Here is a 25027-nt window from a genome sequence, read left to right on the forward strand (position 1 = left end):
CACATCTACTTTTCCTTAAGCATAATGGAATTGTAAATCATCAAACGCTGGATGAGAGGATATTTGCTTTCCCTGATTTTCCACTATAATGGGGGAGTACTATGAAGCCTCCCTTACGATTTGGGACATGTCACTAGCTTCAAGTGAGAAGGTCATTGTGAGACATAGAATATTCTTCATAGTCCATTGTAATTTGTGTTGCGTCCATTCTTGATACTTTGGTTAATTGATTGGTATTTTTGAGCCTCTGGTCACTAACATGTATAAATGAGGAAAAGGACATGTTATTAACATCATGTTTACCATCTGAATTTGCATGTATCCCACCTTGAAGATTGGTACATTAAAACCTCTGAAGATCATAATTCAAAATGATGAATATAAACATTTTCCTCCCAGATGTGGTTTTTCAAATCTCTAAAGCTTTATTGGCAATTTTAAATACAATCACAGAAAGGAAACAATAACTTGTGCCTGTGTGTGTATGTGTTAGTGTGTTATGTTTATTCTGGAAAGGATTTTTAATTCACCCTCAGGCATCAGTTGTCATTGGTATATATGACGAAAGCTAAAAGAGAGGGTTAGTTAGCACTAAGAATTCATGATCCTGGTTTATAATCTCAGTTATGTGGAAAAGGAGTAGAGACAAGCTGATGAAGAAGCTAGTGAGTGTGTCTGTATATATACATATATACGTATGTTTGTGTGTAAACATTATTCTGTTCATTCATTCATTTATTCACTCATTGCTCTTTTCATATATGTGTGTCAATATGTATGTATATATGTATTTATAGGAATATATATAAGTAAACAAGGAGATACACAAATAAATACATATAGGAAAAGATGGCCTTGCATAGAATAAACAGAAAGGCATTATGAAACAAAGATTTAGGGTAGTAAAATTAATCCAGTATTCTACAACTAAGTTTTAATTACAAAAGTTTTACTAGGATAGAGGCTTTCAATTATTCTGGAAAAAATACTGTTGATGAGGTTTTTGAAAATGATGTAAATAGATAAGACACCTGAATTTTTCCAGTACCATAAAACATCCTGATAACAGACTGATACATTCCAATATGGGTCAGCACACATCTGCAATGAACACATTCATATGAAATCACAAGCAAGATATCCCTTTCCAATGACACCCAGCTCTACCCCTCCTCCTTCCTACTGCTGGGAATCTCAGGACTAGAAAACATCCACATCTGGATTGGCTTTCCCTTTTGTGCTGTGTATCTGATTGCATTCCTAGGAAGCTTCACCATCTTGTTTGTCATCCAGACTGAGCCCATGTTCTACTTCCTGGCTATGCTGGCTACCATTGATCTGGGACTGTCCACAGCCACCATCCCTAAAATGCTGGGCATATTTCGGTTTAGCCACAGGGAGATAATTTTTGGTACCTGCCTCACTCAGATGTTTTTCATTCACACCTTTACTGACATGGAGTCAATAGTCCTTCTTCCAATGGCTTGTGACCATTACGTAGCTAATTGTAACCCTCTCCATTATAGAATAATCCTTACTAACAAGATATTAGCTCTCATTGGTTTTGGTGTGGTTGGGAGATCTTTCTCCTGTGTATTCCCCTTTGTACTCCTCATCTTGTGATTGCCTTTGTTTGGACACCATGTTATCCCCTACTCGTATAGTGGGCACATGAGTTTTGCTCATCTGGCCTGTGAAAGTATCAAATTAACATCATATATGGTCTGGGGACCACAGCTATTCTGGGTTTTGACTTCATGGCCATTGGTCTGTCCTATGTCCAAATTCTTCATGCTGTTTTTCGTCTCCTCTCCCATGAGGCCAGGCTCAAGTCTCTCAGCACCTGTGGTTCCCACGTCTGTGTAATATTGGCCTTTTACACTCCATCCCCCTTCTCTTTTATGACACACTGCATTAGTCGAAATGTTCCCTGCCACATCCATATCCTTCCGGTCAATATCTATTTGGTTATTCCCCCAGTGCTCAACCCTGTCATTTATGGAGTTATGACCAAGTAGATCTTTGAAAGGGTGCTCAGAGTATTCATCCAGAAATAAATAGTGGATGAAGACCCCCAGTTTTTGTCCAAAGGATTGAATATTGACATGTATGAATCTGAGCAATGAGGAGAGGCCTTGAAAATGGTAAGTGAGGTAAGGGCATGATTACTTAATGGAAACAGTGTCTTTTTTTGTTCATTTAACTCATTCATGTAGCAAGAAGGGAAGTTTTGAATTCTAAATATCAAGGTGAATAGCTAACAATTATATATGATTGTTTTGAACATGAATATAAGATATGTTCATGATTCCCAGAGATTGAAGTGGTCAAGTTACACAAGACAATTCTCCACACCGACTATGGGCACCGGATACTCCTTCTTCCTTGTCCTTCTCTTTCTTTTCCTCCATCTATCCTTCACCTTCTCTTCCCCTTTTCTCCTCTTCCTTTTCCTCCTCCTTCTTCTTCTGTTACTCTTTTTCTTGCTTTTTCTCTCTCCTCCAAATTTCTCCCTGTCAGCCTGCTTCAATGTGTCTTACCATATAGCTTTCTCTCCCTCTCCTGCCCCTCCACACTAGTTTAGTACTCCATTCCATTTGCTCTCAAAGTATAAACAGTTTTTTTCTTATTCATTTTATCAAGTAGTTGATTTAATGAATTAGTGCAGGAATTATAAACAGGAAGTATAATTAAAGACAGGGGGACAGGGGACTAAGCAGAACTAAAATGCATTCTTATAGATACTAGAAATCCACTATGCTTAAAATTAAGTACATAATTATCTCACTAAAAACACCAGTTTATAGAAGCACTGTTCGTCTGGCAGCCAATGATGGATACACTGTTGTTGCATCGAATATCTCTCTCTCCTCCTTTTAAGAACAAGTTATTGGGGCGTAGCTCTTAAGTGCCCGTGCACTGCTGCTGGCGGCCTGAGTTCGGATCCCAGGCGGGCACAGACACACCGCTTGTCAGGCCATGCTGTGGTGGCGTTCCACATAAAGTGGAGGAAGGTGGGCACGGATGTTAGCTCAGGGCCAGTCTTCCTCAGCAAAAAGAAGAAGATTGGCATGGATGTTAGCTCAGAGCTGATCTTCCTCACAAAAAACAAACAAACAAACAAACAAAAAACAAGTTCTTAATCGCCTGATGTTATTTATACACTTTGGCTGTAAAAGTAATTTGTTTCACAAAAATTGGGTATGTGTTTGTTAAGAAAACAGAGACTCTCTGCTATAAAATCTGTTGAGACTGAATCATAAAGATCTACAAAATACTCCCAAGTCTCTGGATAGGAAGAGATTATTTCTATTCAGGGAGTGAATACATGCTCAGGTATCATAAGTTAGTGACTGGTATGGGCTCTCAAGGCTACTTTTCTATTAGGTACACAAAGGCATTTCAAAAAGAGAAAACAACATGAGGGTGATCAGACAGATTTGATAAAACCTTATTTTTGCAAATTCAGATATAAGGTAGAGCAGGTAGTTAATATAGAGATTGATGTGGGGACCAAAGCTGGTAGGGAAGGTTTAGATCAGATCATGTACCACCTATTTTCTATGTCAAAGAATTATAATAACTAGGTCTATAAATTGGGGTGTTCTCTCATGTGTAAGTGGGAGGCAAATTATATTTTTATGAGGAAAATAAATAATATGAACGTAAGGTTAACACCGCATGTGACACACATTGACTTAAATTGTAAGATGCTTTTATTAATTTAATTGTTTCAGAGACCACTGCTATTTTTGGAGCTGATTGACCATTATTGCTTTTACATTATTCTCAAATTTAATCGGAAAATCTATTCCTGCTGTATTTTTGGTTAAAACTATAAATAAGCAGACACTCTAATATGCTCGAAGTACATGATGCATTCTGAAGACTCTTGGTCAAGAGTAAGAGAGAGAGGCCCACAAATTTAGAGATGGTCTCAAAACATAGTATATTTGAAATCAATATGACCGTAAATGTGCAATTAATAATAAAAAAATATTCAAAATCATATAATAGCTAACGCTTTTAGAGCTCTTGTGTATCAGGAACAGTTTTGAACACTTTACATATTTTATTTCATTTCATTATCACAGCAATCCTGTGGTTTAGGTGTTATTTTTATTTCCATTTGATAGTTGAGGAAAATGAGACATGCAGACATAAAGTACTTTGCCCAAAGTCACACAGCTAATAAGACATAGAGCCTGGATTCCAAACCACCCAACGTGATTCCACAATTCAATTTTTACAACTATGTAACAATGTAATAATCTCTATCATTTTTAATAAATTACTTTAAGATATTTTACTTGCATTGGAATTTTTTCATGATTTAAGTGAAAAAATTCAAGTTATAAAATTGTATAGCATGTACAAAATATCAAGAAAATATTATTTTCACAATAAATTTACAAGACATTAAGTTTTATTCCTAGACAAGAGAATTTATTGTTTTAGAAATTTTGTTAATTGTATAAAATGTTTTATGTTGAACATATGTAATTTTTATTATTATAAAATACCATTAAGCCATGAATAAATAAAGGAACAAGTTTAAAAGAAAGTAAAATTGCATATCTACTATTTAATCATTTCTTCTACTCCACATTTTTCTGAGGCATTTTTTAACCTCACTTATAAATGAAAGCCTATTATTGTTAAGGTTCCTAAATACACATAACACTCCTATATTTCGCATCTTAATTATTGATCATTACTATTCCGTTTTTTTTTTTTTTTAGGTGAATTTTTTTTTTTTTTTTTAGTGATATTTTAATGGTTTCTAACATTGTGAAATTTTGGGTTGTACATTTTTGTTTGTCCATCACCCCATATATGACTCCCTTCACCCCTTGTGCCCACCCCCCACCCCCACTTCCCGGGTAACCACAGTCCAGTTTTCTCTGTCCATGTGTTGGTTTATATTCCACATATGAGTGAGATCATACAGTGTTTGTCTTTCTCTTTCTGGCTTATTTCACTTAACATAATATGTTCCAGGCCCATCCATGTTGTTGCAAATGGGACGATTTTGTCTTTTTTTATGGCTGAGTAGTATTCCATTGTATATGTATACCACATTTTCTTAATCCAATCGTCAGTCGAGGGACACTTAGGTTGCTTCCACTTCTTGGCTATGGTGAATAATGCTGCAATGAACATAGGGGTGCATAAGCCTCTTTGGATTGTTGATTTCAGGTGCGTTGGATAGATTCCCAGTAGTGGGATGGCTGGATCATAGGGCATCTCTATTTTTAATTCTTTGAGGAATCTCCATACCGTTTTCCATAGAGGCTGCACCAATTTGCATTCCCACCAGCTGTGTATGAGGGTTCCTGTTTCTCCACATCCTCTCCAACATTTGTTGTTTTTTGTCTTGGTGATTATAGCCATTCTAACGGGCGTGAGGTGGTATCTTAGTGTTGTTTTGATTTGCATTTCCCTGATGATTAGTGATGTTGAGCATCTTTTCATGTGCCTATTGGCCATCTGTATATCTTCCTTGGAGAAGTGTCTGTTCATTTCCTCTGCCCATTTTTTGATCGAGTTGTTTGTTTTTTTGTTGTTCAGTTGTGTGAGTTCTTTATATATTAAGGAGATCAACCCCTTGTCAGATGTATGTTTTGCAAATATTCTCTCCCAGCTGGTTGGTTGTTTGTTCATCTTGATTCTGGTTTCATTTGTCTTATAAAAGCTCTTTAGTCTGATAAAGTCCCACTTGTTTATTTTTTCTTTAGTTTCCCTAGTCTGGGTAGGCATGTCATCCGAAAAGATTCCTTTAAAACCAATGTCAAATAGTGTGTTGCCTATATTTTCTTCTATGAGTTTTATAGTTTCAGGTCTCACCTTCAGGTCTTTGATCCATTTTGAGTTAATTTTTGTGAATGGCGATAGCACATGGTCCACTTTCATTCTTTTGCATGTGGCTGTCCAGTTTTCCCAACACCATTTATTGAAGAGACTTTCCTTTCTCCATTGCATGTCCTTAGCACCTTTGTCGAAAATTAGCTGTCCGTATATGTGTGGTTTTATTTCTGGGCTTTCAATTCTGTTCCATTGATCTGTGTGTCTGTTTTTGTACCAGTACCATGCTGTTTTGATTACTATTGCTTTGTAGTATGTTTTGAAGTCAGGAATTGTGATGCCTCCTGCTTTGTTCTTTTTCTTTAGGATTTCTTTAGCTATTCGAGGTCTTTTGTTGCCCCATATAAATTTTAGTATTCTTTTTTCTATTTCTGTGAAGAATGTCATTGGGATTCTGATTGGGATTGCATTGAATCTGTAGATTGCTTTAGGTAATATAGACATTTTAACTATGTTTATTCTTCCAATCCACGTGCATGGGATATCTTTCCATTTCTTTATGTCATCGTAGATTTCCCTCAATAATGTCTTGTAGTTCTCATTGTATAGGTCCTTCACCTCCTTGGTAAGATTTATTCCTAGGTATTTTATTCTTTTGGATGCAATTGTAAATGGTATTATCTTTTTGAGCTCTCTTTCTGTTAGTTCATTATTAGCATATAGAAATGCAACTGATTTTTGTAGATTGATTTTGTACCCTGCAACTTTGCTGTAGTTGTTGATTGTTTCTAACAGTTTTCCAACAGATTCTTTAGGGTTTTCTATATATACAATCATGTCATCTGCAAATAGTGAGAGTTTCACTTCTTCGTTACCTATTTGGATTCCTTTTATTCCTTTTTCTTGCCTAATTGCTCTGGCCAAAATCTCCAGTACTATGTTGAACAGGAGTGGTGAGAGTGGGCAGCCCTGCCTCGTTCCTGTTCTCAGAGGAATGGCTTTCAGTCTTTCCCCGTTGAGTATGATGTTAGCTGTGGGTTTGTCATATATGGCCTTTATTATGTTGAGGTACTTTCCTTCTATTCCCATTTTATTGAGAGTTTTTATCATAAATGGATGTTGTATCTTGTCAAATGCCTTCTCTGCGTCTATTGAGATGATCATGTGGTTTTTATTCTTTGTTTTGTTGATGTGATGTATCACGTTGATTGATTTGCGGATGTTGAACCATCCCTGCGTCTCTGGTATAAATCCCACTTGATCATGGTGTATGATCTTTTTAATATATTGTTGTATTCGGTTTGCCAATATTTTGTTGAGGATTTTTGCATCAATGTTCATCAGCGATATTGGCCTGTAATTTTCTTTCTTTGTATTGTCTTTGTCTGGTTTCGGTATCAGGGTGATGTTGGCCTCATAGAATGATTCAGGAAGTGTTCCATCTTCCTCTATTTTTTGGAATAGTTTGAGGAGGATGGGTATTAAATCTTCTTTGAATGTTTGGTAAAATTCACTGGAGAAGCCATCTGGTCCTGGACTTTTATTTTTTGGGAGGTTTTTGATTACTATTTCAATCTCTTTACTTGTGATTGGTCTATTCAGATTCTCCATTTCTTCTTGGTTCAATTTTGGGAGGTTGTATAAGTCTAAGAATTTATCCATTTCTTCTAGATTGTCCAATTTGTTGGCATATAATTTCTCATAGTATTCTCTTATAATCCTCTGTATTTCCATGGTATCCGTTGTAATTTCTCCTCTTTCATTTCTAATTTTATTTACTTGAGCCTTTTCTCTTTTTTTCTTAGTTAGCCTGGCTAAGGGTTTGTCTATTTTGTTTATCTTCTCGAAGAACCAACTCTTTGTTTCATTAATCCTTTCTACTGTTTTTTTGGTCTCAATATCATTTATTTCTGCTCTGATTTTTATTATTTCTCTCCTTCTGCTGGCTTTGGGCTTTGTTTGTTCTTCTTTTTCTAGTTCTGTTAGGTGTAATTTAAGGTTGCCTATTAGGGCTTTTTCTTGTTTGTTAAGGTGGGCTTGTATCGCTATGAGTTTCCCTCTCAGGACCGCTTTTGCTGCGTCCCATATGGTTTGATATGGCATGTTATCATTTTCGTTTGTTTCCAGATAGTTTTTGATTTCTCCTTTAATTTCATCAATGATCCATTGGTTGTTCAGTAGCATGTTGTTTAATCTCCACATTTTTGTCACTTTCCCAGTTTTTTTTTCCTGGTTCATTTCCAGTTTCATAGCCTTATGGTCTGAAAAGATGCTTGTTATGATTTCAATCTTCTTAAATTTATTGAGGCTTGCTTTGTTTCCCAACATATGGTCTATCCTAGAGAATGTTCCATGCGCGCTTGAGAAGAATGTGTAGTCAGCTGTTTTTGGGTGGAGTGCTCTGTATATGTCTACTAGGTCCATCTCGTCCAGTTTTTCATTTAAGTCTGATATTTCTTTATTAACTTTTTGTCTGGATGATCTATCCATTGCTGTAAGTGGGGTGTTAAGATCCCCTACTATTATTGTGTTGTTGTTGATTTCTCCTTTTAGGTTTGTTAATAGTTGTTTTATGTACATTGGTGCTCCTATGTTGGGTGCATATATATTTATAAGTGATATGTCTTCTTGATGGAGTGTCCCTTTTATCATTATATATTTCCCTTCTTTGTCTTTCTTAACCTGTTTTATCTTGAAGTCTACTTTGTCTGATATGAGTATGGCAACACCTGCTTTCTTTTGTTTGCCATTAGCTTGGAGTATTGTCTTCCATCCTTTCACTCTGAGCCTGTGCTTGTCTTTAGTGCTAAGATGTGTTTCCTGAAGGCAGCATATGGTTGGGTCTTGCTTTTTAATCCATCCTGCCACTCTGTATCTTTTGATTGGAGAGTTCAATCCATTTACATTTAGGGTAATTATTGAAATATGAGGGTTGAATGTTGCTGTTTTGTCACTTATTTTCTGGTTCTTTTGCATTTCCTTTGTTTCTTGTCCCATTTGTTTTGGATTGCCAATTCAGTTTGGTTGTTCTGTCTTATGATTCTTCTAGTTTTCTCTTTGTTTATCATATGTGGTTTTAATTTGATTATTTGTTTAGTGGTTACCTTGAGGTTTGGGCGAAAAATCTTCTGTATGAGATAGTCCATTATCTGATAGCCTCCTATTTCCTTATACTAAGTCAATTCAGTCACTTTCCTCTTCCCCTTCTAAGTTGCTCTTGTTATACCTTATTCTATCTTGTGTTGTGGCTGTGTGTTTACAGTGATGAGGTTAAATTTATTTTTGGTGAATGTCTTCCTTTGATCTTTGAGTTTAGTATTTAAGTGGTTGCTAACCTATTCCGGTAAAGATCTACTATTTCTCTGATTTTGTCTACCTACTTTTCTCCTTACTCCAAGCTTTGTGTTCCCTTTCTCTTCTTGTTTTCAGGCCTGAGGGCCTTCTTGAGTATTTCTTGTAGTGGGGGTCTCGTGGCCATGAACTCCCTTAGCTTTTGTTTATCTGGGAGAGTTACTATTTCTCCATCATATTTGAAGGATATTTTTGCTGGATAGAGTATTCTTGGCTGAAAGTTTTTGTCTTTTAGTATTTTGAATATATCATTCCAGTCTCTTCTAGCCTGAAAAGTTTCTGTTGAGAAATCTGCTGAGAGCCTGATGGGAGTTCCTTTGTACGTTATTTTTTGTTTTTGTCTAGCTGCCCTTAATATTGTTTCTTTGTCGTTGACCCTGGCTAGCCTTACCACTAGGTGTCGTGGTGAAGGCCTTTGTCTGTTAATATATATAGGCGTCCTGTTGGCTTCGCTTACTGGTATTTCCTGCTCCTTCCCCAGATTTGGGAAATTTTCAGCTATTATTTCCTTGAATAGGCTCTCTGTTCCTCTTTCCCTCTCCTCTCCCTCAGGAATACCTATAATTCTTATGTTACATTTTCTAATAGAGTCCGATATTTCTCGGAGTCTTTCTTCATTTCTTTTTAGTCTTAGTTCTCTCTCTTCTTCCATCTGGAGTATATCTGTATTCCTATCCTCTAAAGTACTAATTCTTTCCTCCATATTGTCAGCTCTGTTCTTTAAAGATTCCAGATTCTCCTTTATCTCCTCCATTGTGTTCTTCATCTCCATCAGCACTGATAGGTTTTTCTTTATGATTTCAATCTCTTTTGTGAAGAAACTCCTAATCTCATTTAATTGTTTGTCTGTGTTGTCTCGTATTTCGTTGAGTGTTTTTATGATAGCTATTTTGAAATCTCTGTCATTTAGTTTATGGATTTCTGTGTCTTCGGGGTTGATTTCTGGGTGCTTGTCATTTTGTTTCTGGTCTGGTGATTTCATATATTTTTGCATTGTGGTTCCTGTGTTGGTTTTGATTTTCCTCATCCTGGAAGTCTCTGGTTGCAATTTCCACCTGCCGCCACTGTCTGGTGGTAAAGGGCTGTGTAGTCTAAGCCCCCTGCACTCTGCCCCAGTTTTTCTGCTGCGATCCGCAGTTTTGTTTTGTTTTGTTTTGTTTTTTTTCCCCACTGCGATCCACGGGTCCAGTCCAGTTTATTCAGGTCTGCCTCGGACCGCTAGATCTGGTCGAGCTGCAGACTCCGGGTTGCGGGGAGGGGGGAGCTCTCTCTTTTGCCCTCTCGGTCCCTGACGTGGGAGGCTTCTCATTTGCCCCTCTTTATCCGCTCTCTGGGTTGCTCAGATGTTGATGGTAGCCCTGTGGCTCCTCTGAGCCCTCTGTGCGGGAGTTTCCCACTGGCTGAGAGAGCCCGAAGAGCTACAGTTTCCCACCGAGGGCCGCCCCTCCTCCCTCTCTGGGAGCCGCGCGGACCGGATCGCTGATCTGATGGGGAGGGAGCGGAGTTCTCCTTACCTCTCCCCACTTCCTCCGGGGGCCCAGCACGTTCCGCTCTCAGATGTGCGGCAGTGTGGATCCCTCCGCTCTAGCTTTTCACTGTCTGGGATTCCGTTGTTGGTCTGTGGCTGTTGCTTTTGTTGTATCTTGTGGGGGAAGAATTCACGGAAAAGCTCACTCCGCCATGATGCTGACGTCACTCCACTATTCCGTTTCTAATGTTCTAAGGAAAATAAACCATGGACTCATACTTGATCCCTTTCTTTGTCCCACAAGCCACACCAAAACCATCAGTAATTGCATTTGCTCTGCCTTCAAATTATATGTAGGTTTTGAGCATTTCTTTTCTTTTTTTTTATTGTTTTTTATGTGAAGAAGATCAGCCCTGAGCTAACATCCATGCCAATCCTTCTCTTTGTTGCTGAAGAAGACTGGCCCTGGGCTAACATCTGTGCTTATATTCCTCCATTTTATATGGGATGCCACCACAGCATGGTCTGACAAGCAGTGTGTAGGTGCATGCCCGAGATCCAAACCTGGGCCACCAGCAGCGGAGCGCGCATACTTAACTGCTACACCACGGGGCCAGCCCCAGCATTTCTTGAGATAAATAAAAACTGAACATTTGTTGAGATAAATCCAAGCACTTAATCTAATTACTAAATTCAAATTATAAGATCTCTAGAGAAAATAATAAGACAATATATTTGAGACCTTGTGGTAGGAAAATATTTTTTAAGCAAGGCACATGAAGGAAGATACTTTGGATTTTATCAAAATTAAAATATATTATTCCATTGAGAAACTTTTAAAAAAAGAAAGAGCAAACCATAGACAGGGGGAAAATGTTTATAATACATAATTCTGACAAAGGTCATGTAAGTAGATTCTATAAAGATAGTCTATAATTCAATTATTAAGAGATTTAAAAAAAATATGAAAAGGTGGGCAAAGAACTCGAACATGTACTCATAAAAAAGATAGGTAATCTCCAATAAACGAAGAAAACGTGCCCAGAAAGTTTAATCTCAAGAAAAATGAAATTAACTCTTTAATAAAATGCCTTTTCATGCCCACTAGATTGGCAGCTTAAAACAAAAAATTGATAATATAAAGTGGTGACAACACAAATAGGGAACAACTGAAAATCTAATAATTTGATGGTGCAGATGAAAAATAATATGGTGTTAAATGTACATTATGCTATACCTTTCCTGTGAACTAAATATTCCACTTTTAGGCATTTAGTCAAGCGAAATGGAACTAAGCCAATATTGGAAATCATGGCGACTTTATTCACAATACTGCCAAAGGAGAAATACCCCAACGTACTTCAACAGGACAACAGATAAACACATTGGGGTATATTAATATGATGAAATATTACTCAGCAATAGAAAAGGAAAGAACTACTATACACATTACAACATGATAAATAGAAAAAATGTTTTTTTGAGGAAAATAAGCTACAGGAAAACCTACACATGCTATATGCTTCAATATATCTAAATCTCAAGAACAAGTGAGAAAACTCTACAGTGATAAAAATCAGAATTGTATTTGCCTGTCTTGGGAGACAGGGCCAGTTGTGTGAGAAAACTTCCTGGGGTAATAGAAAGATGCATACTCAGATTTACATGCTGGCTACATGAGTACATTTATTTGTCAAAATTAATTAATTTGTACACAAAAGATCTATGGATTTTGCTACATGTAAATTATTCCTATTGTCTATGGAATTCAGACCAAGCAAATTCTTGAAACGGTGCTGAAAATATTCATTCAGAAATAAGCAGCACGTGAGAAACTTCAACTTTTGCTTATTATAACCAATCTAAAATTGAGTAGGCAATAATCATTTAACATGCTTGATTATCTAGAGCCAAAACATAGGAAATTTATTTGACTTCCTCCTCATGGTGTTTTAGACCAGTCAGAGAGTGAAACCACTCACAAAAAATTAACTCAAAATGGATTAAATGTGTAAATGTAATACCAGAAACTGTAAAACTTCTAGAAGAAAACATAGGGGAAAATCCCCTTGATACTGGTCTTAGGAATGATTTTTTGGATATGCCAGCACAGGCAACAAAAGCAAATATAAGCAAGTAGGACTATATCAAACTCAAAAGCTTGTGTACAACAAAGGAAAAATTTTTTAAAAATGAAAATATAACCAATAGAATGGGAGAAATTATTTGCAAACCATATATCTGATGAAGGGTTAATATCCAAAATATATAAGGGGTTCGTATAACTCAAGAGCAAAAACACAAAGAATCTAATTTAAAAATGTGTAAAGGACCTGAATAGACAATTTTCCAAAGAAAATGTAGAAATATCCCACTAGTATATAAAAAGGTGCTCAACATCACTAATCATCAGGTAAATGCAAATCAAACCACAATGAGCTATGACCCACACCTGTTAGGATGGCTACTATCAAAAAGACAAGCACTAGCAAGTATTGGCAAGGGTGAAGAGAAAAGGGAAAACTTGTACAACATTTGTTGGAATGTAAATTGGTACAGACACTATAGAAAACAGTATGGAGTGTCTTCAAAAATTTTAAAATAGAACTACCCTATGATCCAGCAATCCCACTTCTTGGTATACATGCAAAGGAAATAAAATCAGGAGCTTGGAGAAATATGTGCACCCTCATGTTCATTGCATTATTATTCACAGGAACTCAGACATGGAAACAACTCAAGTGTCCATTGACAAATGAATGCATAAATAAAATGTGGTATTATAAACAATGGAGTATGATTCAGTCATAAAAAGGAGGAAATCTTTGCTAGTGGACATTATGCTAAGTGAAGTAAACCAGATACAGAAAAACAAATACTGGAAGACCTCACTTTTATGTGGAATCTAAAAAAGTGGAACTCATAGAACCAGAGAGCAGAATGGTAGCTAGGGAGTGGGGAAAATGGGGAGATATTGGTCAAGGGTACAAAATTTCAATTATAAGATAAATGAGTTCTGGGGATCTTTGTACAGCATGGTGATCACAGTTAACAGTACTGTATTGTATACTTGAAATCTGCTAAAGAGATTAGATCTTGCGTTCTTACTACAAAAAACAAAATGTAACTAGGTGAGCTAATGGATGTGTTAATTAACTTGATTATGGCTATCATTTCATAACATATGCATCATCACGTGTACACTTTTAAAAAATCACAGTGTAAAAGCTAACTATAGGCAATTTTTATTTGTCAATCATGCTTTCATAAAGCTGGAAAAAAAACAGTTAATTTAGAATTCCATACCGTCTAAATTACCTTAAAAAAAAAATAAAGTTATTTTAGACAAAAAAAAACCCCAGGAAATTCATCAGGAGCAATATTGCATCAAGGAAATATTTAAGTTTATTCTTCAGACGTGAGTAAAATCATTACAAATGGAATTTTGAAGATGTAAAGAGGAAGGCATAGCAATAAAAAAATAAATATTTGGGAATATTCAAATTAATTTTGACTGTTCAAAAAAATAACCATATGTGTGTAAGTTTAAAAATTTATAAGAACTAAATTAAACCAGTAATATTATATGTCAGAAATTAAATAAATGGACTAACATTTTTCTAAGATCCTTCGTTAACAGAATGCAGTAAGACTGCCAATTTATATTAAAATATGATAAGTTGCATGGGCATCTTTATGGCAATGGCTAAAGTAATTGTAAAATTATGTGTACAAGTAAAGAAAATGGGACTTACAGTAATAATAAAAAAATAATTAAAAGAAGAAAATTTTTGTTGTGAAAGATCTATAGCTTAGGTTGATGAAAATGATAGTAAAGATAAGATAGCAAATTTAATAGAAAAATAACAATAATTATGTTAAATGTTCATGAAATTAGTAGTGTATTTAAAATATTAAAATTGTCAGATTGCTTTAAATATAAATTCTTTGACATTTGTAAGTTCAGACAAATTTAATTCAAGATATTAAAGGCTGAAGAAAAAAGGATGGATATTTATGAGTTGAATTTACTGCCTAATTTAAACTCTGTAAATTCCACAAAGCCGGGAAAAGTGGTATAGTCATCATTTTATTTCCAGCATCCTACAGTTACGAAACTAGGCATTAAGAAAACGATTATAATTATATTGGGAGAAGAAAGAAGCTCCTTCAAACATCAATTAATCTAGCAACAATGGATGAATTTAAAATTTTTGAAATAAAAATATCGACCAGATATTGAAAAGAATAGAGAAAAATGATATAACCTGCTAAATGAAATTATAGGCAGCAGTAGATATTGTGAACAGTGGTCTGAAAAGCAGAGGACAATCAAATTAATTTAAATACTTACAGAAGAGAGCCAATATAGATATATATATTTAACATAATTTTCATGAGAAGACATTTCACTGAATTAAGTTTCACAAAATTGCATATTGAACCTCATATATATTGTGTCATTCTTTTTTCTTTCCTTGTTTCTGTAGTAATATTTTCTTCACACAGTCATAGATCTGCTTAGGTCTGACTTCGTATAGGACAGAGTTGAGCACTGGTGGCACTACAACATAAAGATTGGGCAGGAGTATATGGGTATAGTGGGTGACAATTTGACCAAAATGAGCTGTCATAAAGGAAAAGAGGGCTGGTGTAGAGAAGGCAAGGATTACACAAACATGAGAATCACGTATTTTAACTTTCAATAGTTTTCATTCTATTCTTCAGTTCCTCGACATAATTATTTTTTAACCTTTAAATTTTCTGTTTATTCCTTTCCATAAAAACCAATGCTTTTTTCATGATTGTAATTCTCTCTCTCTCTCTCAAGCTTTCTCATTTCTCATCTCTTTAAGGCTGTTAACTACATGTATTTTAAAGTTTTGAAGTGGTTTATTTTTAATTCTATTTCACCCAGTTTCTTACTATCTTGTAACTATTTTTTTAAATTTTATAAATAATCTTTGAATGTTTGGGGACTATTTACTGCAAGGTTTTCTTTGCCGTTGTGATTGCATGCTAGACTCTTCGAAGACGTTGCAGGTTGGATGTCTTAGAAAGGATACTCTGAGATGGAGATTTGCATGTAGGAAGCTTACTCAGGTGTTGTGATAGGCAGAACAATGCCCCCTTACAGATACCCATGTCCCAATCTTCAGAATTTCGGAATATGTTAAGTTTCATGACAAAGAAAAATTAAGGTTACAGATGCAGTTAAGGTTATCCATCAGTTGACTTTAAGATAGAGAGAGTATCCAGGACTACCCAGGTGGGACTAATGTAATACAAGCGTCCTTAAAAGGGGACAATGGAAGCAGAAGAATTAGAATCAGGGGACGAGATGTGATGAAAAAAGCAAAGTCAGAGTAATACCATATGAGAAGGGTTCAGCTCTTCACTGCTGGCTTTGAAAATGGAGAAGAGAGCTATGAATTAAGGAATGTGGGCAGCCTATAGAAGGTGGAAAAAAAGCAACAAAACATATTCTGCCCTAGTGTCTCCAGAAAGGAATGCAGACTTGCTGACACTTTGATTTTAGCCCAGTGAGAAATACATTAGCTTTCTAATAACAAAACTGCAAGATAATACATTCTTGTTGATTTAAGGCACTGAATTTCTGGTACTTTGTTACAGCAGCATTAGAAAACTAACGCTTTGCTCTCAAAGTTGGGTGAGGTGGATGAAGAAAGAAGGAGAAAATGATTTGTGATGAAGTGGAAACAAAGCATCAGCCAGATGTTTATACAGGAATCTCTGAAGCTGGAGTGGTTCTTCACAGCTGTCCTGAATTGGGGTGAAATAAGTGAGCTTTTATACTTGTTCATCAACCAGGCATGATGAGGGCTCTCCTGGGAGGGGGATTTGATTTTGGGTCAGGAAGTTCTCACTAGGCAAGAGAAGAACCAAAGAGGGACTCAGCTAAGGGCTCTCAGTCACATTCCCAGTATTGGAGGAATGAGTACTTCAGATCTGAAAGGGGGTTACAGATACCACACCTTGGTGTCCACCACAAAACCCAACTAGAGTATAGATTTTTATGTAGTGGTGACACTACTGTGCAACTCCCCCTAATTCTTGGAGAATTTGCCCATCGTTTCTTCTTGCCTCTGGCTGGAAAACCTCAAGACATAGAGAAACGTGCATATCCATCCTTTGACATACAACTACCCCTTGTGTTTGCAGATATATGCTAGGCTGCTTACACTTGCCCTTTAATAATTGTCCTATAGATTTTGAAGTCATATATATGAATCATTTATTTTTTGTCTATCTAGAGCTTTTCCTCAGGAAAGACAATAGCTACACAAAATGCCAACTTTATGACAGAGACAGTCACATTTGTTAAAAGCATGGGAAACCAAATTTTGTATCATAACTGATTTGACAACAGGACTGAGTGAAGTGAATTTTTATTGATAAATATTTATTTATGATAGTTTGCATTGTTCACCTGTTATATGGTCATTATTTAAACATTTTAAACTCCATAAATTAGAATGACAGGAAATAATGTTATCTATATTGCAATGACCCAAAAACGTTTTGATATTGTGATGCTATTGCAATACATTCTTCTGTAGGATTGACTTTTTATTGGAATTATATCATATATTGTTGTATTTCATGTATACTTATAAATAAATGTGTGTACATTATGTGTAGATCCCTAATGCATTTTTATTTTAGTGGAAACATAATAATGTCTTTGATTGAGCATACTATTTTCTCCATTTAAGTATTTATTTTGTTTTTGCAATCATTCAAAACAGTATAATAAAAATTTTTGTGCACAAATCTCATTCAGTGTTTGAAATAGATAATACAAATATTCGACATTTATAATGATCTTCATTTCTTTCTTTAGACCAATTAAAAATTTTTTTGTTATTTTCCATCAGTTGGTAGTAGTCCTGTAGTATATTTTGTTGTACAGGTTGGCTAGCAAAGAAATCAGTTGGTTTTTGTTTATCTCAAAATATTTTTATAGATAACTCAAGAAGAAAAGTAAAGTCTGAATAGCCATTTAAAATGTGAACAAATTGAATTAGTAATTAAGCATATGCCACAATGAAAATCCCAGGACGAGATATCTCCACCAGTGAATTTAACTTTATGCTTAAGGAGGAACTAATATCTCAATATACTGCACAAACTCTTCTAAATCGTATGAATAGAAAATACTTCCCAATTCATTCTATGAAGCCATTATTACCCTGATATCTAAACCAGACAAAGATATTGCAAGAAAGAAAACTACAGAGCAATGCCTCTTATAAATACAGACACAAAAAATACTCAGCCTAATGCCAGCAAACTTAATCCAGCAACATATCATGGGGTGTTAAAACATAATTAAGTGAAATTTATAGCAGGAATTCAATATTGATGTAATATGGTAAAATCAATCCATGTATTATAAAGTAAAGGATTAAACCATGTGATCATCTCCATAGATACAGAAAAAGATTTTGACAAAACCTAAACACTTTCATGATAAAAACTCAGAATGAAAAATAGAAGGGGACTTCCTCAACCTGATAAAGATTATCTACAAAAATCCCAAACTAACACCACATTTGATGGGTGAAGATTGAATTTTTTCCCCCTAAGATAAAGAGCAAGACAAGGATGCATGCTCTTGCTCTTACCACTTCTACTCCACATTGCAGGCAGGGCAATAGGTAAGAAAACAAAATGAAAAGCATTCATACTATAGAGGAATATGTATAAATATTTTCATTAGAGTATGACATGGTTTTGTACATAGAATAACCTAAAGAGCCCACAATAAAAATATTACAACTAATAAATGACTTCAGCAGGTTACAAGCTATAATATCAATATATAAAAATGAATTGCATTTCTATACAATATCAGTTAAAGATCTGAAAATTAAATTTAACAAAGGAATTCCATTTACAATAGAATAAAATCAATAAAATATTTAGGACTAAATTTAAGTAAGTAAATTTAAAAATTTCACACTGAAAACTACAAAGCATTGAAAAAAACATAAAAGGATTTAAATAAATGGAAAGACATTCCATGTTCATGGATATGAAGGCTTAATATTGTTAAGATTGAAATACTCACTAAATTGATCCACAGATTCAATGCAATTTGGCCTGCTCTTTGTGTGTGTGTGTGTGTGTGTGTGCATGTATGTGTAAATTAACAAGCTAATTCTAAAATCAGTATCAAAATGCAGGGAACTCAGAGTAGCCAAAAAATGTTGAAAAATAATAAAGTTGGAAGACTTACTTTCTGATTTTAAAACTTAATACAAAGCTGCAATATTAAGACTGCTCTACTGCCATACGGATAGTCATAGCTAAAGTGTAAAATAATTGACATTCTAGAAATAAATCCTCATGTTTATGGCCAATCGATTTTTGACAAGTGTGTTAAGACAATTCAATGGGGAAAGAATAGTCTTTTCAGCAAATCGTGCTGAGACAACTAAATATCCAAGTGTAAAAGAATAAATTTGGACCCTTATATCATACACAAAAGTTAATTCAAAATTGATTTTAGAGCTCAAAATAAGAACTAAATTGTGAAACCTTTGAGCTATGTCTATGTCTATGTCTAGAAAATGACAACGGAGCAATCTTCATGATTTGGGAATAGGCCAAAAGGTGTTTTGCATTTGTTTTGTTTTGTTTTTAGATATGACATAGAAGCCAAAGTAGTAAAAGAAAAACTTTGATAAATTGAACTTTTTTTAATTAAAAAAATGTTGTGCATCAAGAAAATCATCATGATATTGAAAATACAGCCCATATAATGGGAGAAAATATTTGCAAGTCATACATCTGATAAGGGACTTATATAAGAATATGTCAAGGACATTTTCAACTAAATACCCGAAAGACAAATAATCCAATTAAAATGGGCAAAGGACTTGAACAGATATTTCTGCAAAGAAGATATAAAATGGCACAAAGACATACAAAATTATGTTCAACATCATTAGTCATTAGAGGATTGTGAATAAAAATCACAGTGAGATAACAATGCAGAAACACTAGGCTGGCTAAACTTTTTAAAAAGCAGATAATAACAAGCGTTGGTGAGGACGTGAAAAGCTAAAATCCTTAAACATTTGTGGTGGGATTGTAAAATGGTTCAGCCAATTTGGAAAATAGTTCAGCTGTTCATCAAAATGTTAAATGTAGACTTACCATATGATTCAGCATTTCCACTCCAAGGAATGTACCCAAGAAAATTTAAAACATATGTCCACAAAAAAACATGTACATGAATGTTCATAGCAGCATTATTCATAATAGCCCAAAAGTGGGAACAACCCAAATGCCCATTAACTGATGAATGGGTAAGCAAAATGCATTATATCCATAGAATGGAATATTATTTGGGCATCAAAGGGGTTAGATACTGACATATACTACAAAATGAATGAATCTTGATACATTATGCTGTGCATAAGAAAAAGTCACATATTGTATGATTCCATTTGTATGATATGTTCAGAATAGGAAAATCAAAAGTGGCAGAATATAGATTAATGGCTATCATTAGCTCTGGGGATGGTACACTAGGGAACAACTACCAAAGGGGATATAGTGTTTCTTTTGAGGTGATGAAAACATTTTAAAGCTAGATAGAGTAATAGTTTTACAGCTCTGTGAATATGCTAAAAATCACTGAATTGTACACTTTAAAAGGGTGAATTTCATTGTATATAAATTATATCTCAATAAAGCCGTCATTTTAATAACAATACATACTGTGTGATTTTATTCAGATAAATTATAGAAAATCTAAACTAACATATAATGACAGAAAGCAGATGAGTGACCTGGGAATGGGCCAGAGACAGACAGGACGGAAGGATTACAAAGTGACATCAAAATATGTTTGTATGTGATGTATCACCTTAATTGTGTAGTGATGGTTGCACCGGTGTATAAATATGTCACAACTTATCAAACTGTACAATTCAAGGTTGAAAAATGTCTTATATGTCAATTATACCTCTTAAAAGCTATCATAATTTTAAAAAATTAAAATAAAAAAACTAAATTTAAAATAAAAACAATGTCAAATACACAATAGCTGAGATCCTTCTATGCCAGCAGAACTGTATTAAAGGAAATATTAACAACAGGTCTTCAGGATAAGAAAAATGATCCCAGATGGTAACACAGGTAAAAAGTGATGAAAGGTATATTAAAAAGTCAAAATAGAAAATAGATAAATTTAAATACATACCTAGAAACAACTCTAGCTATTTGAGAAGGAATGAGCCTACATAGGCTGCATTCTATTCTAATTCAGGAGTCAGGCAACAGTGGGTCTGGGTGGTCTTCTTCAGTTGGATGGGGGAATACAACATGCCCTGCAAGTATGTTGTTCCTCTGGTCTTAGAGTCTCAAACCGACTCACCTCATCTTGCCATCTTGCAGAGTTCTCCTTTGTTTGTCTCTTGTGCCATGGTCAGAGTGTTTAGATGAAAGAAGCAAGGTAAAATTAGTCTATGCCATCTTGTCTATACCTGAGCCTATATCTTTTATTTGCCTTAAAATAAAACGTTTATCTACAGGTAAGTAACATAACTTTGAAGAAAGCACTCCATTATATACCTGAGGTTCAAGCTAAATAATATAATACTTTATTGAATTTGGATTAAGAAAAATGAGATCTAAATCAGTGCAAGATAAACTAAAATAGTCAACATCTGCCTGGTAATTATGTTTGAGTTTAGAATACGGATTACATATTATTTAGCTAGAAACAACAACCCATAGAGTTTGGGTACAAAATATAACTTAGAAGGAGATGAAATGTATCTATCTTTATGCCATATATAAATGATAATATCTGTGTGGTTTTGCTCCACATTTGTAATTTTTTCTATATAAATCCCTACCCCTGTCACTTTTTCTTGGGATTTTGTTTTTCTAAATCATAGTTTATGAGTTTCATCAGCAATCTCAGAGGTTTCAATCCCAGGGCACCGTTACAATATAAAACTGAATTAACTCACTTTCTCTGATGTCATAAGCAGCTGCAACCTTAGCATAAAATTACTTTCCATAGACAGTATAAAAAAAGGGTCATAGAGCTTTGCTGCTTGATTTTTTTCCTCGTTTCTCTATTTTTGTGGAAGAATGAAGCATCACAGGTGAATTTTCTTTTGATTTAGGTATGTATTGCAGTTAAATGAAAGAGAGACGATCAAAGGTAGCTAAGAACTGCTGGTCTTAACATGATATACATCATGTAGTCTAATTTCTGAATCTAACAGAGGGAAAAACCTGCAACTTTTAAATGGACATTGGGTATCCTTGAAAATATCTAGAAGATCCAAGGCATTTAAAATCTTTCTACCAAATGATTGTGTAGTTGGTTGATAAAGTACAATTTCTGCTTCAGCTATGGATTATAGGGAATGAAATGGACTTGGGAAGCTTGATGAAAGTCTGAGGTGAGCATTGGCATATTACTGAGAGTTTATTTCCAGAGATGAACCCAAGGTGGGCATCAGGGTGTCTAGAAGGCTTGTTCTTGGCCAATATCCTGCCACTGGGCCACAGCCATTACCTGGAAGTTTCAGCTTTTTAAACACAGAAATAAGGGAGGCATTGCAAAATACATCTCTTCTCTTTCTCTCTCTTTCTGTCTCTTTATTTCATCTAATCTTAGCTGGATATAACATTTATTTTATTTTTTTTTACCCTGATATATTACCCACAGAAATACGGAGCTATATAAAGGATAAAAGCAGGAGTATGTGCTACTTTATGCTGAGCTTGAACCACTCTGCCTCAAGTTGGAGACCCAGGAAAGTCCCTTTTTTTCATCATTTGAGTTTATGAGTGCCTGATTGCTTATTCATCATTTTGAAGCCATTGAGAAAGCACCCTTCTCTATTTCCTTTAGGTAATAGAGTAATTAATTAAGTAATTCTCTCTCCAATTAGATTTTCTTATGCCATACATTTTTGTGCTACTCAGAATTGCCTTCCTCAGGTCTATAACCACCTGAAGCCTTCTAGGTTGTCCTCTACTCACCTTTCCAGTGACTTAATCAGGCAGAGGGAGTGAACCCAGTGCAGGCTAGTCTGTAGCAGTAGTAAAATTAGCAGGATTTCTCAGAGGTACTGATGTGGACTGAAGCATGAATGAAGAAGCTTTCAATTACCACTAGAAACCATGACTACCATAACACAAAAATGAGCCACTATGAAATGACACGGTCTTGGGAAAATAGAGACATCAATGAAGATCTACAAAAGGTTTATTATTATCTTTCTTTCTGCAGTCTCTCAAGTATACAGGGGTATGACTCAGTCGGTGTGTGCTCCTCGGCAGGCATCCCAGAGTGAATGTGCTTTTGTTTGTGATACTGTATATCTCTGATATTCTGTTTCTATCATTTTGACAGAATATTAGGCTTGATCTTGGTATTGTCTCTATGTCAATAAATGACGACTGAATCATTAGATAATGTCTGCATTTTCTAATTATGGAAGTGCCTTATACATTTGTGCCTGTAACTTTACTTTCTTATCTGCCTGTCTCCTTTGGAATTTATTTTTGCATTTCCATATGTGTATCCTTGACTTTTCACACGTCTCTCTTCAGACAGGGACTTCACAAAGTTATGGGGCATATTAAATTATTCCATACTGAATATCAAGTTTTATGTCTTATAACTCTGCCATGGGCTTGCTGATGACCCTTACGTGTTAAAAAAAAAAATTAGGATTAAAATGAATAAGAATTAAATTCTTTGAGATTGGCACATTCAAATGAGTATGGCTCAATGTAGAATAAAAAATTATGTTAATAAGCCCTTCCAAATTACAATTTTTTTCATCTTCACTACATATTGAAGCATTAAGCTTATCATTTTCAGAACCACTTTTTATCAGAATTTTTTTTTCTCCTTCTAGGAGTGACAACTTCTCCTACTCTGTTATTTGGAAAGGTGTTTTATCCCAACAGCAGCATTTTTCACCCAGCCACATTTTTCCTCATTGGAATCCCAGGTCTGGAAGAGGTCCATGCCTGGATCTCCCTGTCTTTCTGCTCTGTTTACCTTGTGGCTTTACTGGGCAATGCCACAATTCTACTAGTCATCAAGATGGAGCAGACACTCCGGGACCCCATGTTCTACTTTCTAGACATCCTTTCTACAATTGATTTGGCCCTTTCTACAACCTCTGTGCCCCGTATGCTGGGTATCTTTTGGTTTGACGCCCATGAAATTAACTTTGGAGCTTGTGTCACCCAGATGTTTTTGATCCATGCCTTCACTGGCATGGAGGCTGTGGTCCTGATGGCCATGGCCTTTGATCGCTATGTGGCAATCTGTGCTCCACTCCACTACACGACCATCTTGACATCCTGGGTGTTAATGGGCATCAGTTTATACATTGTAATTTTTCCCATCCTTCTCACACTTCCCATGATCTATCTCATCTACCGCCTACCCTTTTGTCAGGCTCATATAATATCTCATTCCTACTGTGAGCACATGGGCATTGCAAAATTGTCCTGTGGAAACATCCGCATCAATGCTATCTATGGGCTCTTTGTAGTCTCTGTCTTTCTTCTGATCCTAATCCTTATTGGCATCTCCTACGTTTCCATTCTCCGTGCTGTCTTCTGCCTCCCATCACAGGATGCACGACTAAAAGCACTAAGCACCTGTGGCTCCCATGTTGCAGTCCTCTGTGTTTTTTACATCCCTTCAGTCTTCTCTTTCCTTACTCACCAATTTGGACACAACATACCCCACTATGTTCACATTCTTGTTGCCAACCTGTATTTGGTTATCCCACCCTCGCTCAACCCTGTCATTTATGGGGTGAGGACCAAACAGATACGAGAGCAAGTGCTCTGTGTCTTAACTAAAAAATGGGGATTTAAACGTCCTTTGTTTGCCAAGTATATGATCCAGCAAGAAAAATTGGTGTGTCATTGCCAGAAAGACATTTTTCTGTCTAAATTTAGTTCTGCTGAATTACATTCCAGGGGATTTGATCTTCACTCCTTATTGATTCTATAATTTAAATAATCTTCATAATAGTTCAAGTTCAAGGACCAATTCCTATTGTGGAAGCAAGAACTGTTTGCATTAGTAAACTTTGAGTGAGAATGAATAGTTCAAGCCATGATCTTTTTTGTCATTACATTTGTTAACATTGCTTTTTTCCCCCAACTTTTAAGTTCTATTATTTTCCCTCGGTTTAACAAAAGACAAGGAAACATATAACAGGTACGTTTGTTCTCTTAACATGGGATTAAAAAACATTATTATCTTGATTTATTTAACTTAAATATTATCTTAATCAGACGTAAGAGACATTTGAATTAAAATGACCTATGACTAAAACTGCAGTCCAGTTCTAGTATTTTTCTTATCCTCAG

At 35.4% G+C, this 25027-nt stretch overlaps 1 protein-coding gene and 1 pseudogene across 1 annotated transcript; both read left to right on the forward strand.

The window, feature by feature from the left end:
- Window positions 1-1119: 1119 nt before the first annotated feature.
- LOC131409036 (olfactory receptor 52E2-like) lies at window positions 1120-2057 on the forward strand (annotated as a pseudogene).
- A 65-nt stretch (window positions 2058-2122) lies between these two features.
- On the forward strand, window positions 2123-24665 carry LOC131409037 (olfactory receptor 52J3-like). Its single transcript, XM_058546243.1, has 2 exons — window positions 2123-2144; window positions 23548-24665. Exons 1-2 carry the CDS (start codon window positions 2123-2125, stop codon window positions 24663-24665), a joined length of 1140 nt encoding a protein of 379 aa, XP_058402226.1.
- The last annotated feature ends 362 nt before the right edge of the window (window positions 24666-25027 follow it).

This window comes from Diceros bicornis, chromosome 7, assembly GCF_020826845.1.
Source record: "Diceros bicornis minor isolate mBicDic1 chromosome 7, mDicBic1.mat.cur, whole genome shotgun sequence".
Classification (NCBI taxonomy): Eukaryota; Metazoa; Chordata; class Mammalia; order Perissodactyla; family Rhinocerotidae; genus Diceros; species Diceros bicornis.

Excerpts from the sequence above, each read along its gene's own strand:
- LOC131409037 (XM_058546243.1), top strand. The coding sequence starts at position 2,123 with ATGAGGAGAGGCCTTGAAAATG. Across the intron at positions 2,145-23,547 it reads GAGGAGAGGCCTTGAAAATG|GAGTGACAACTTCTCCTACT; the intron begins GTAAGTGAGGTA and ends TTCTCCTTCTAG.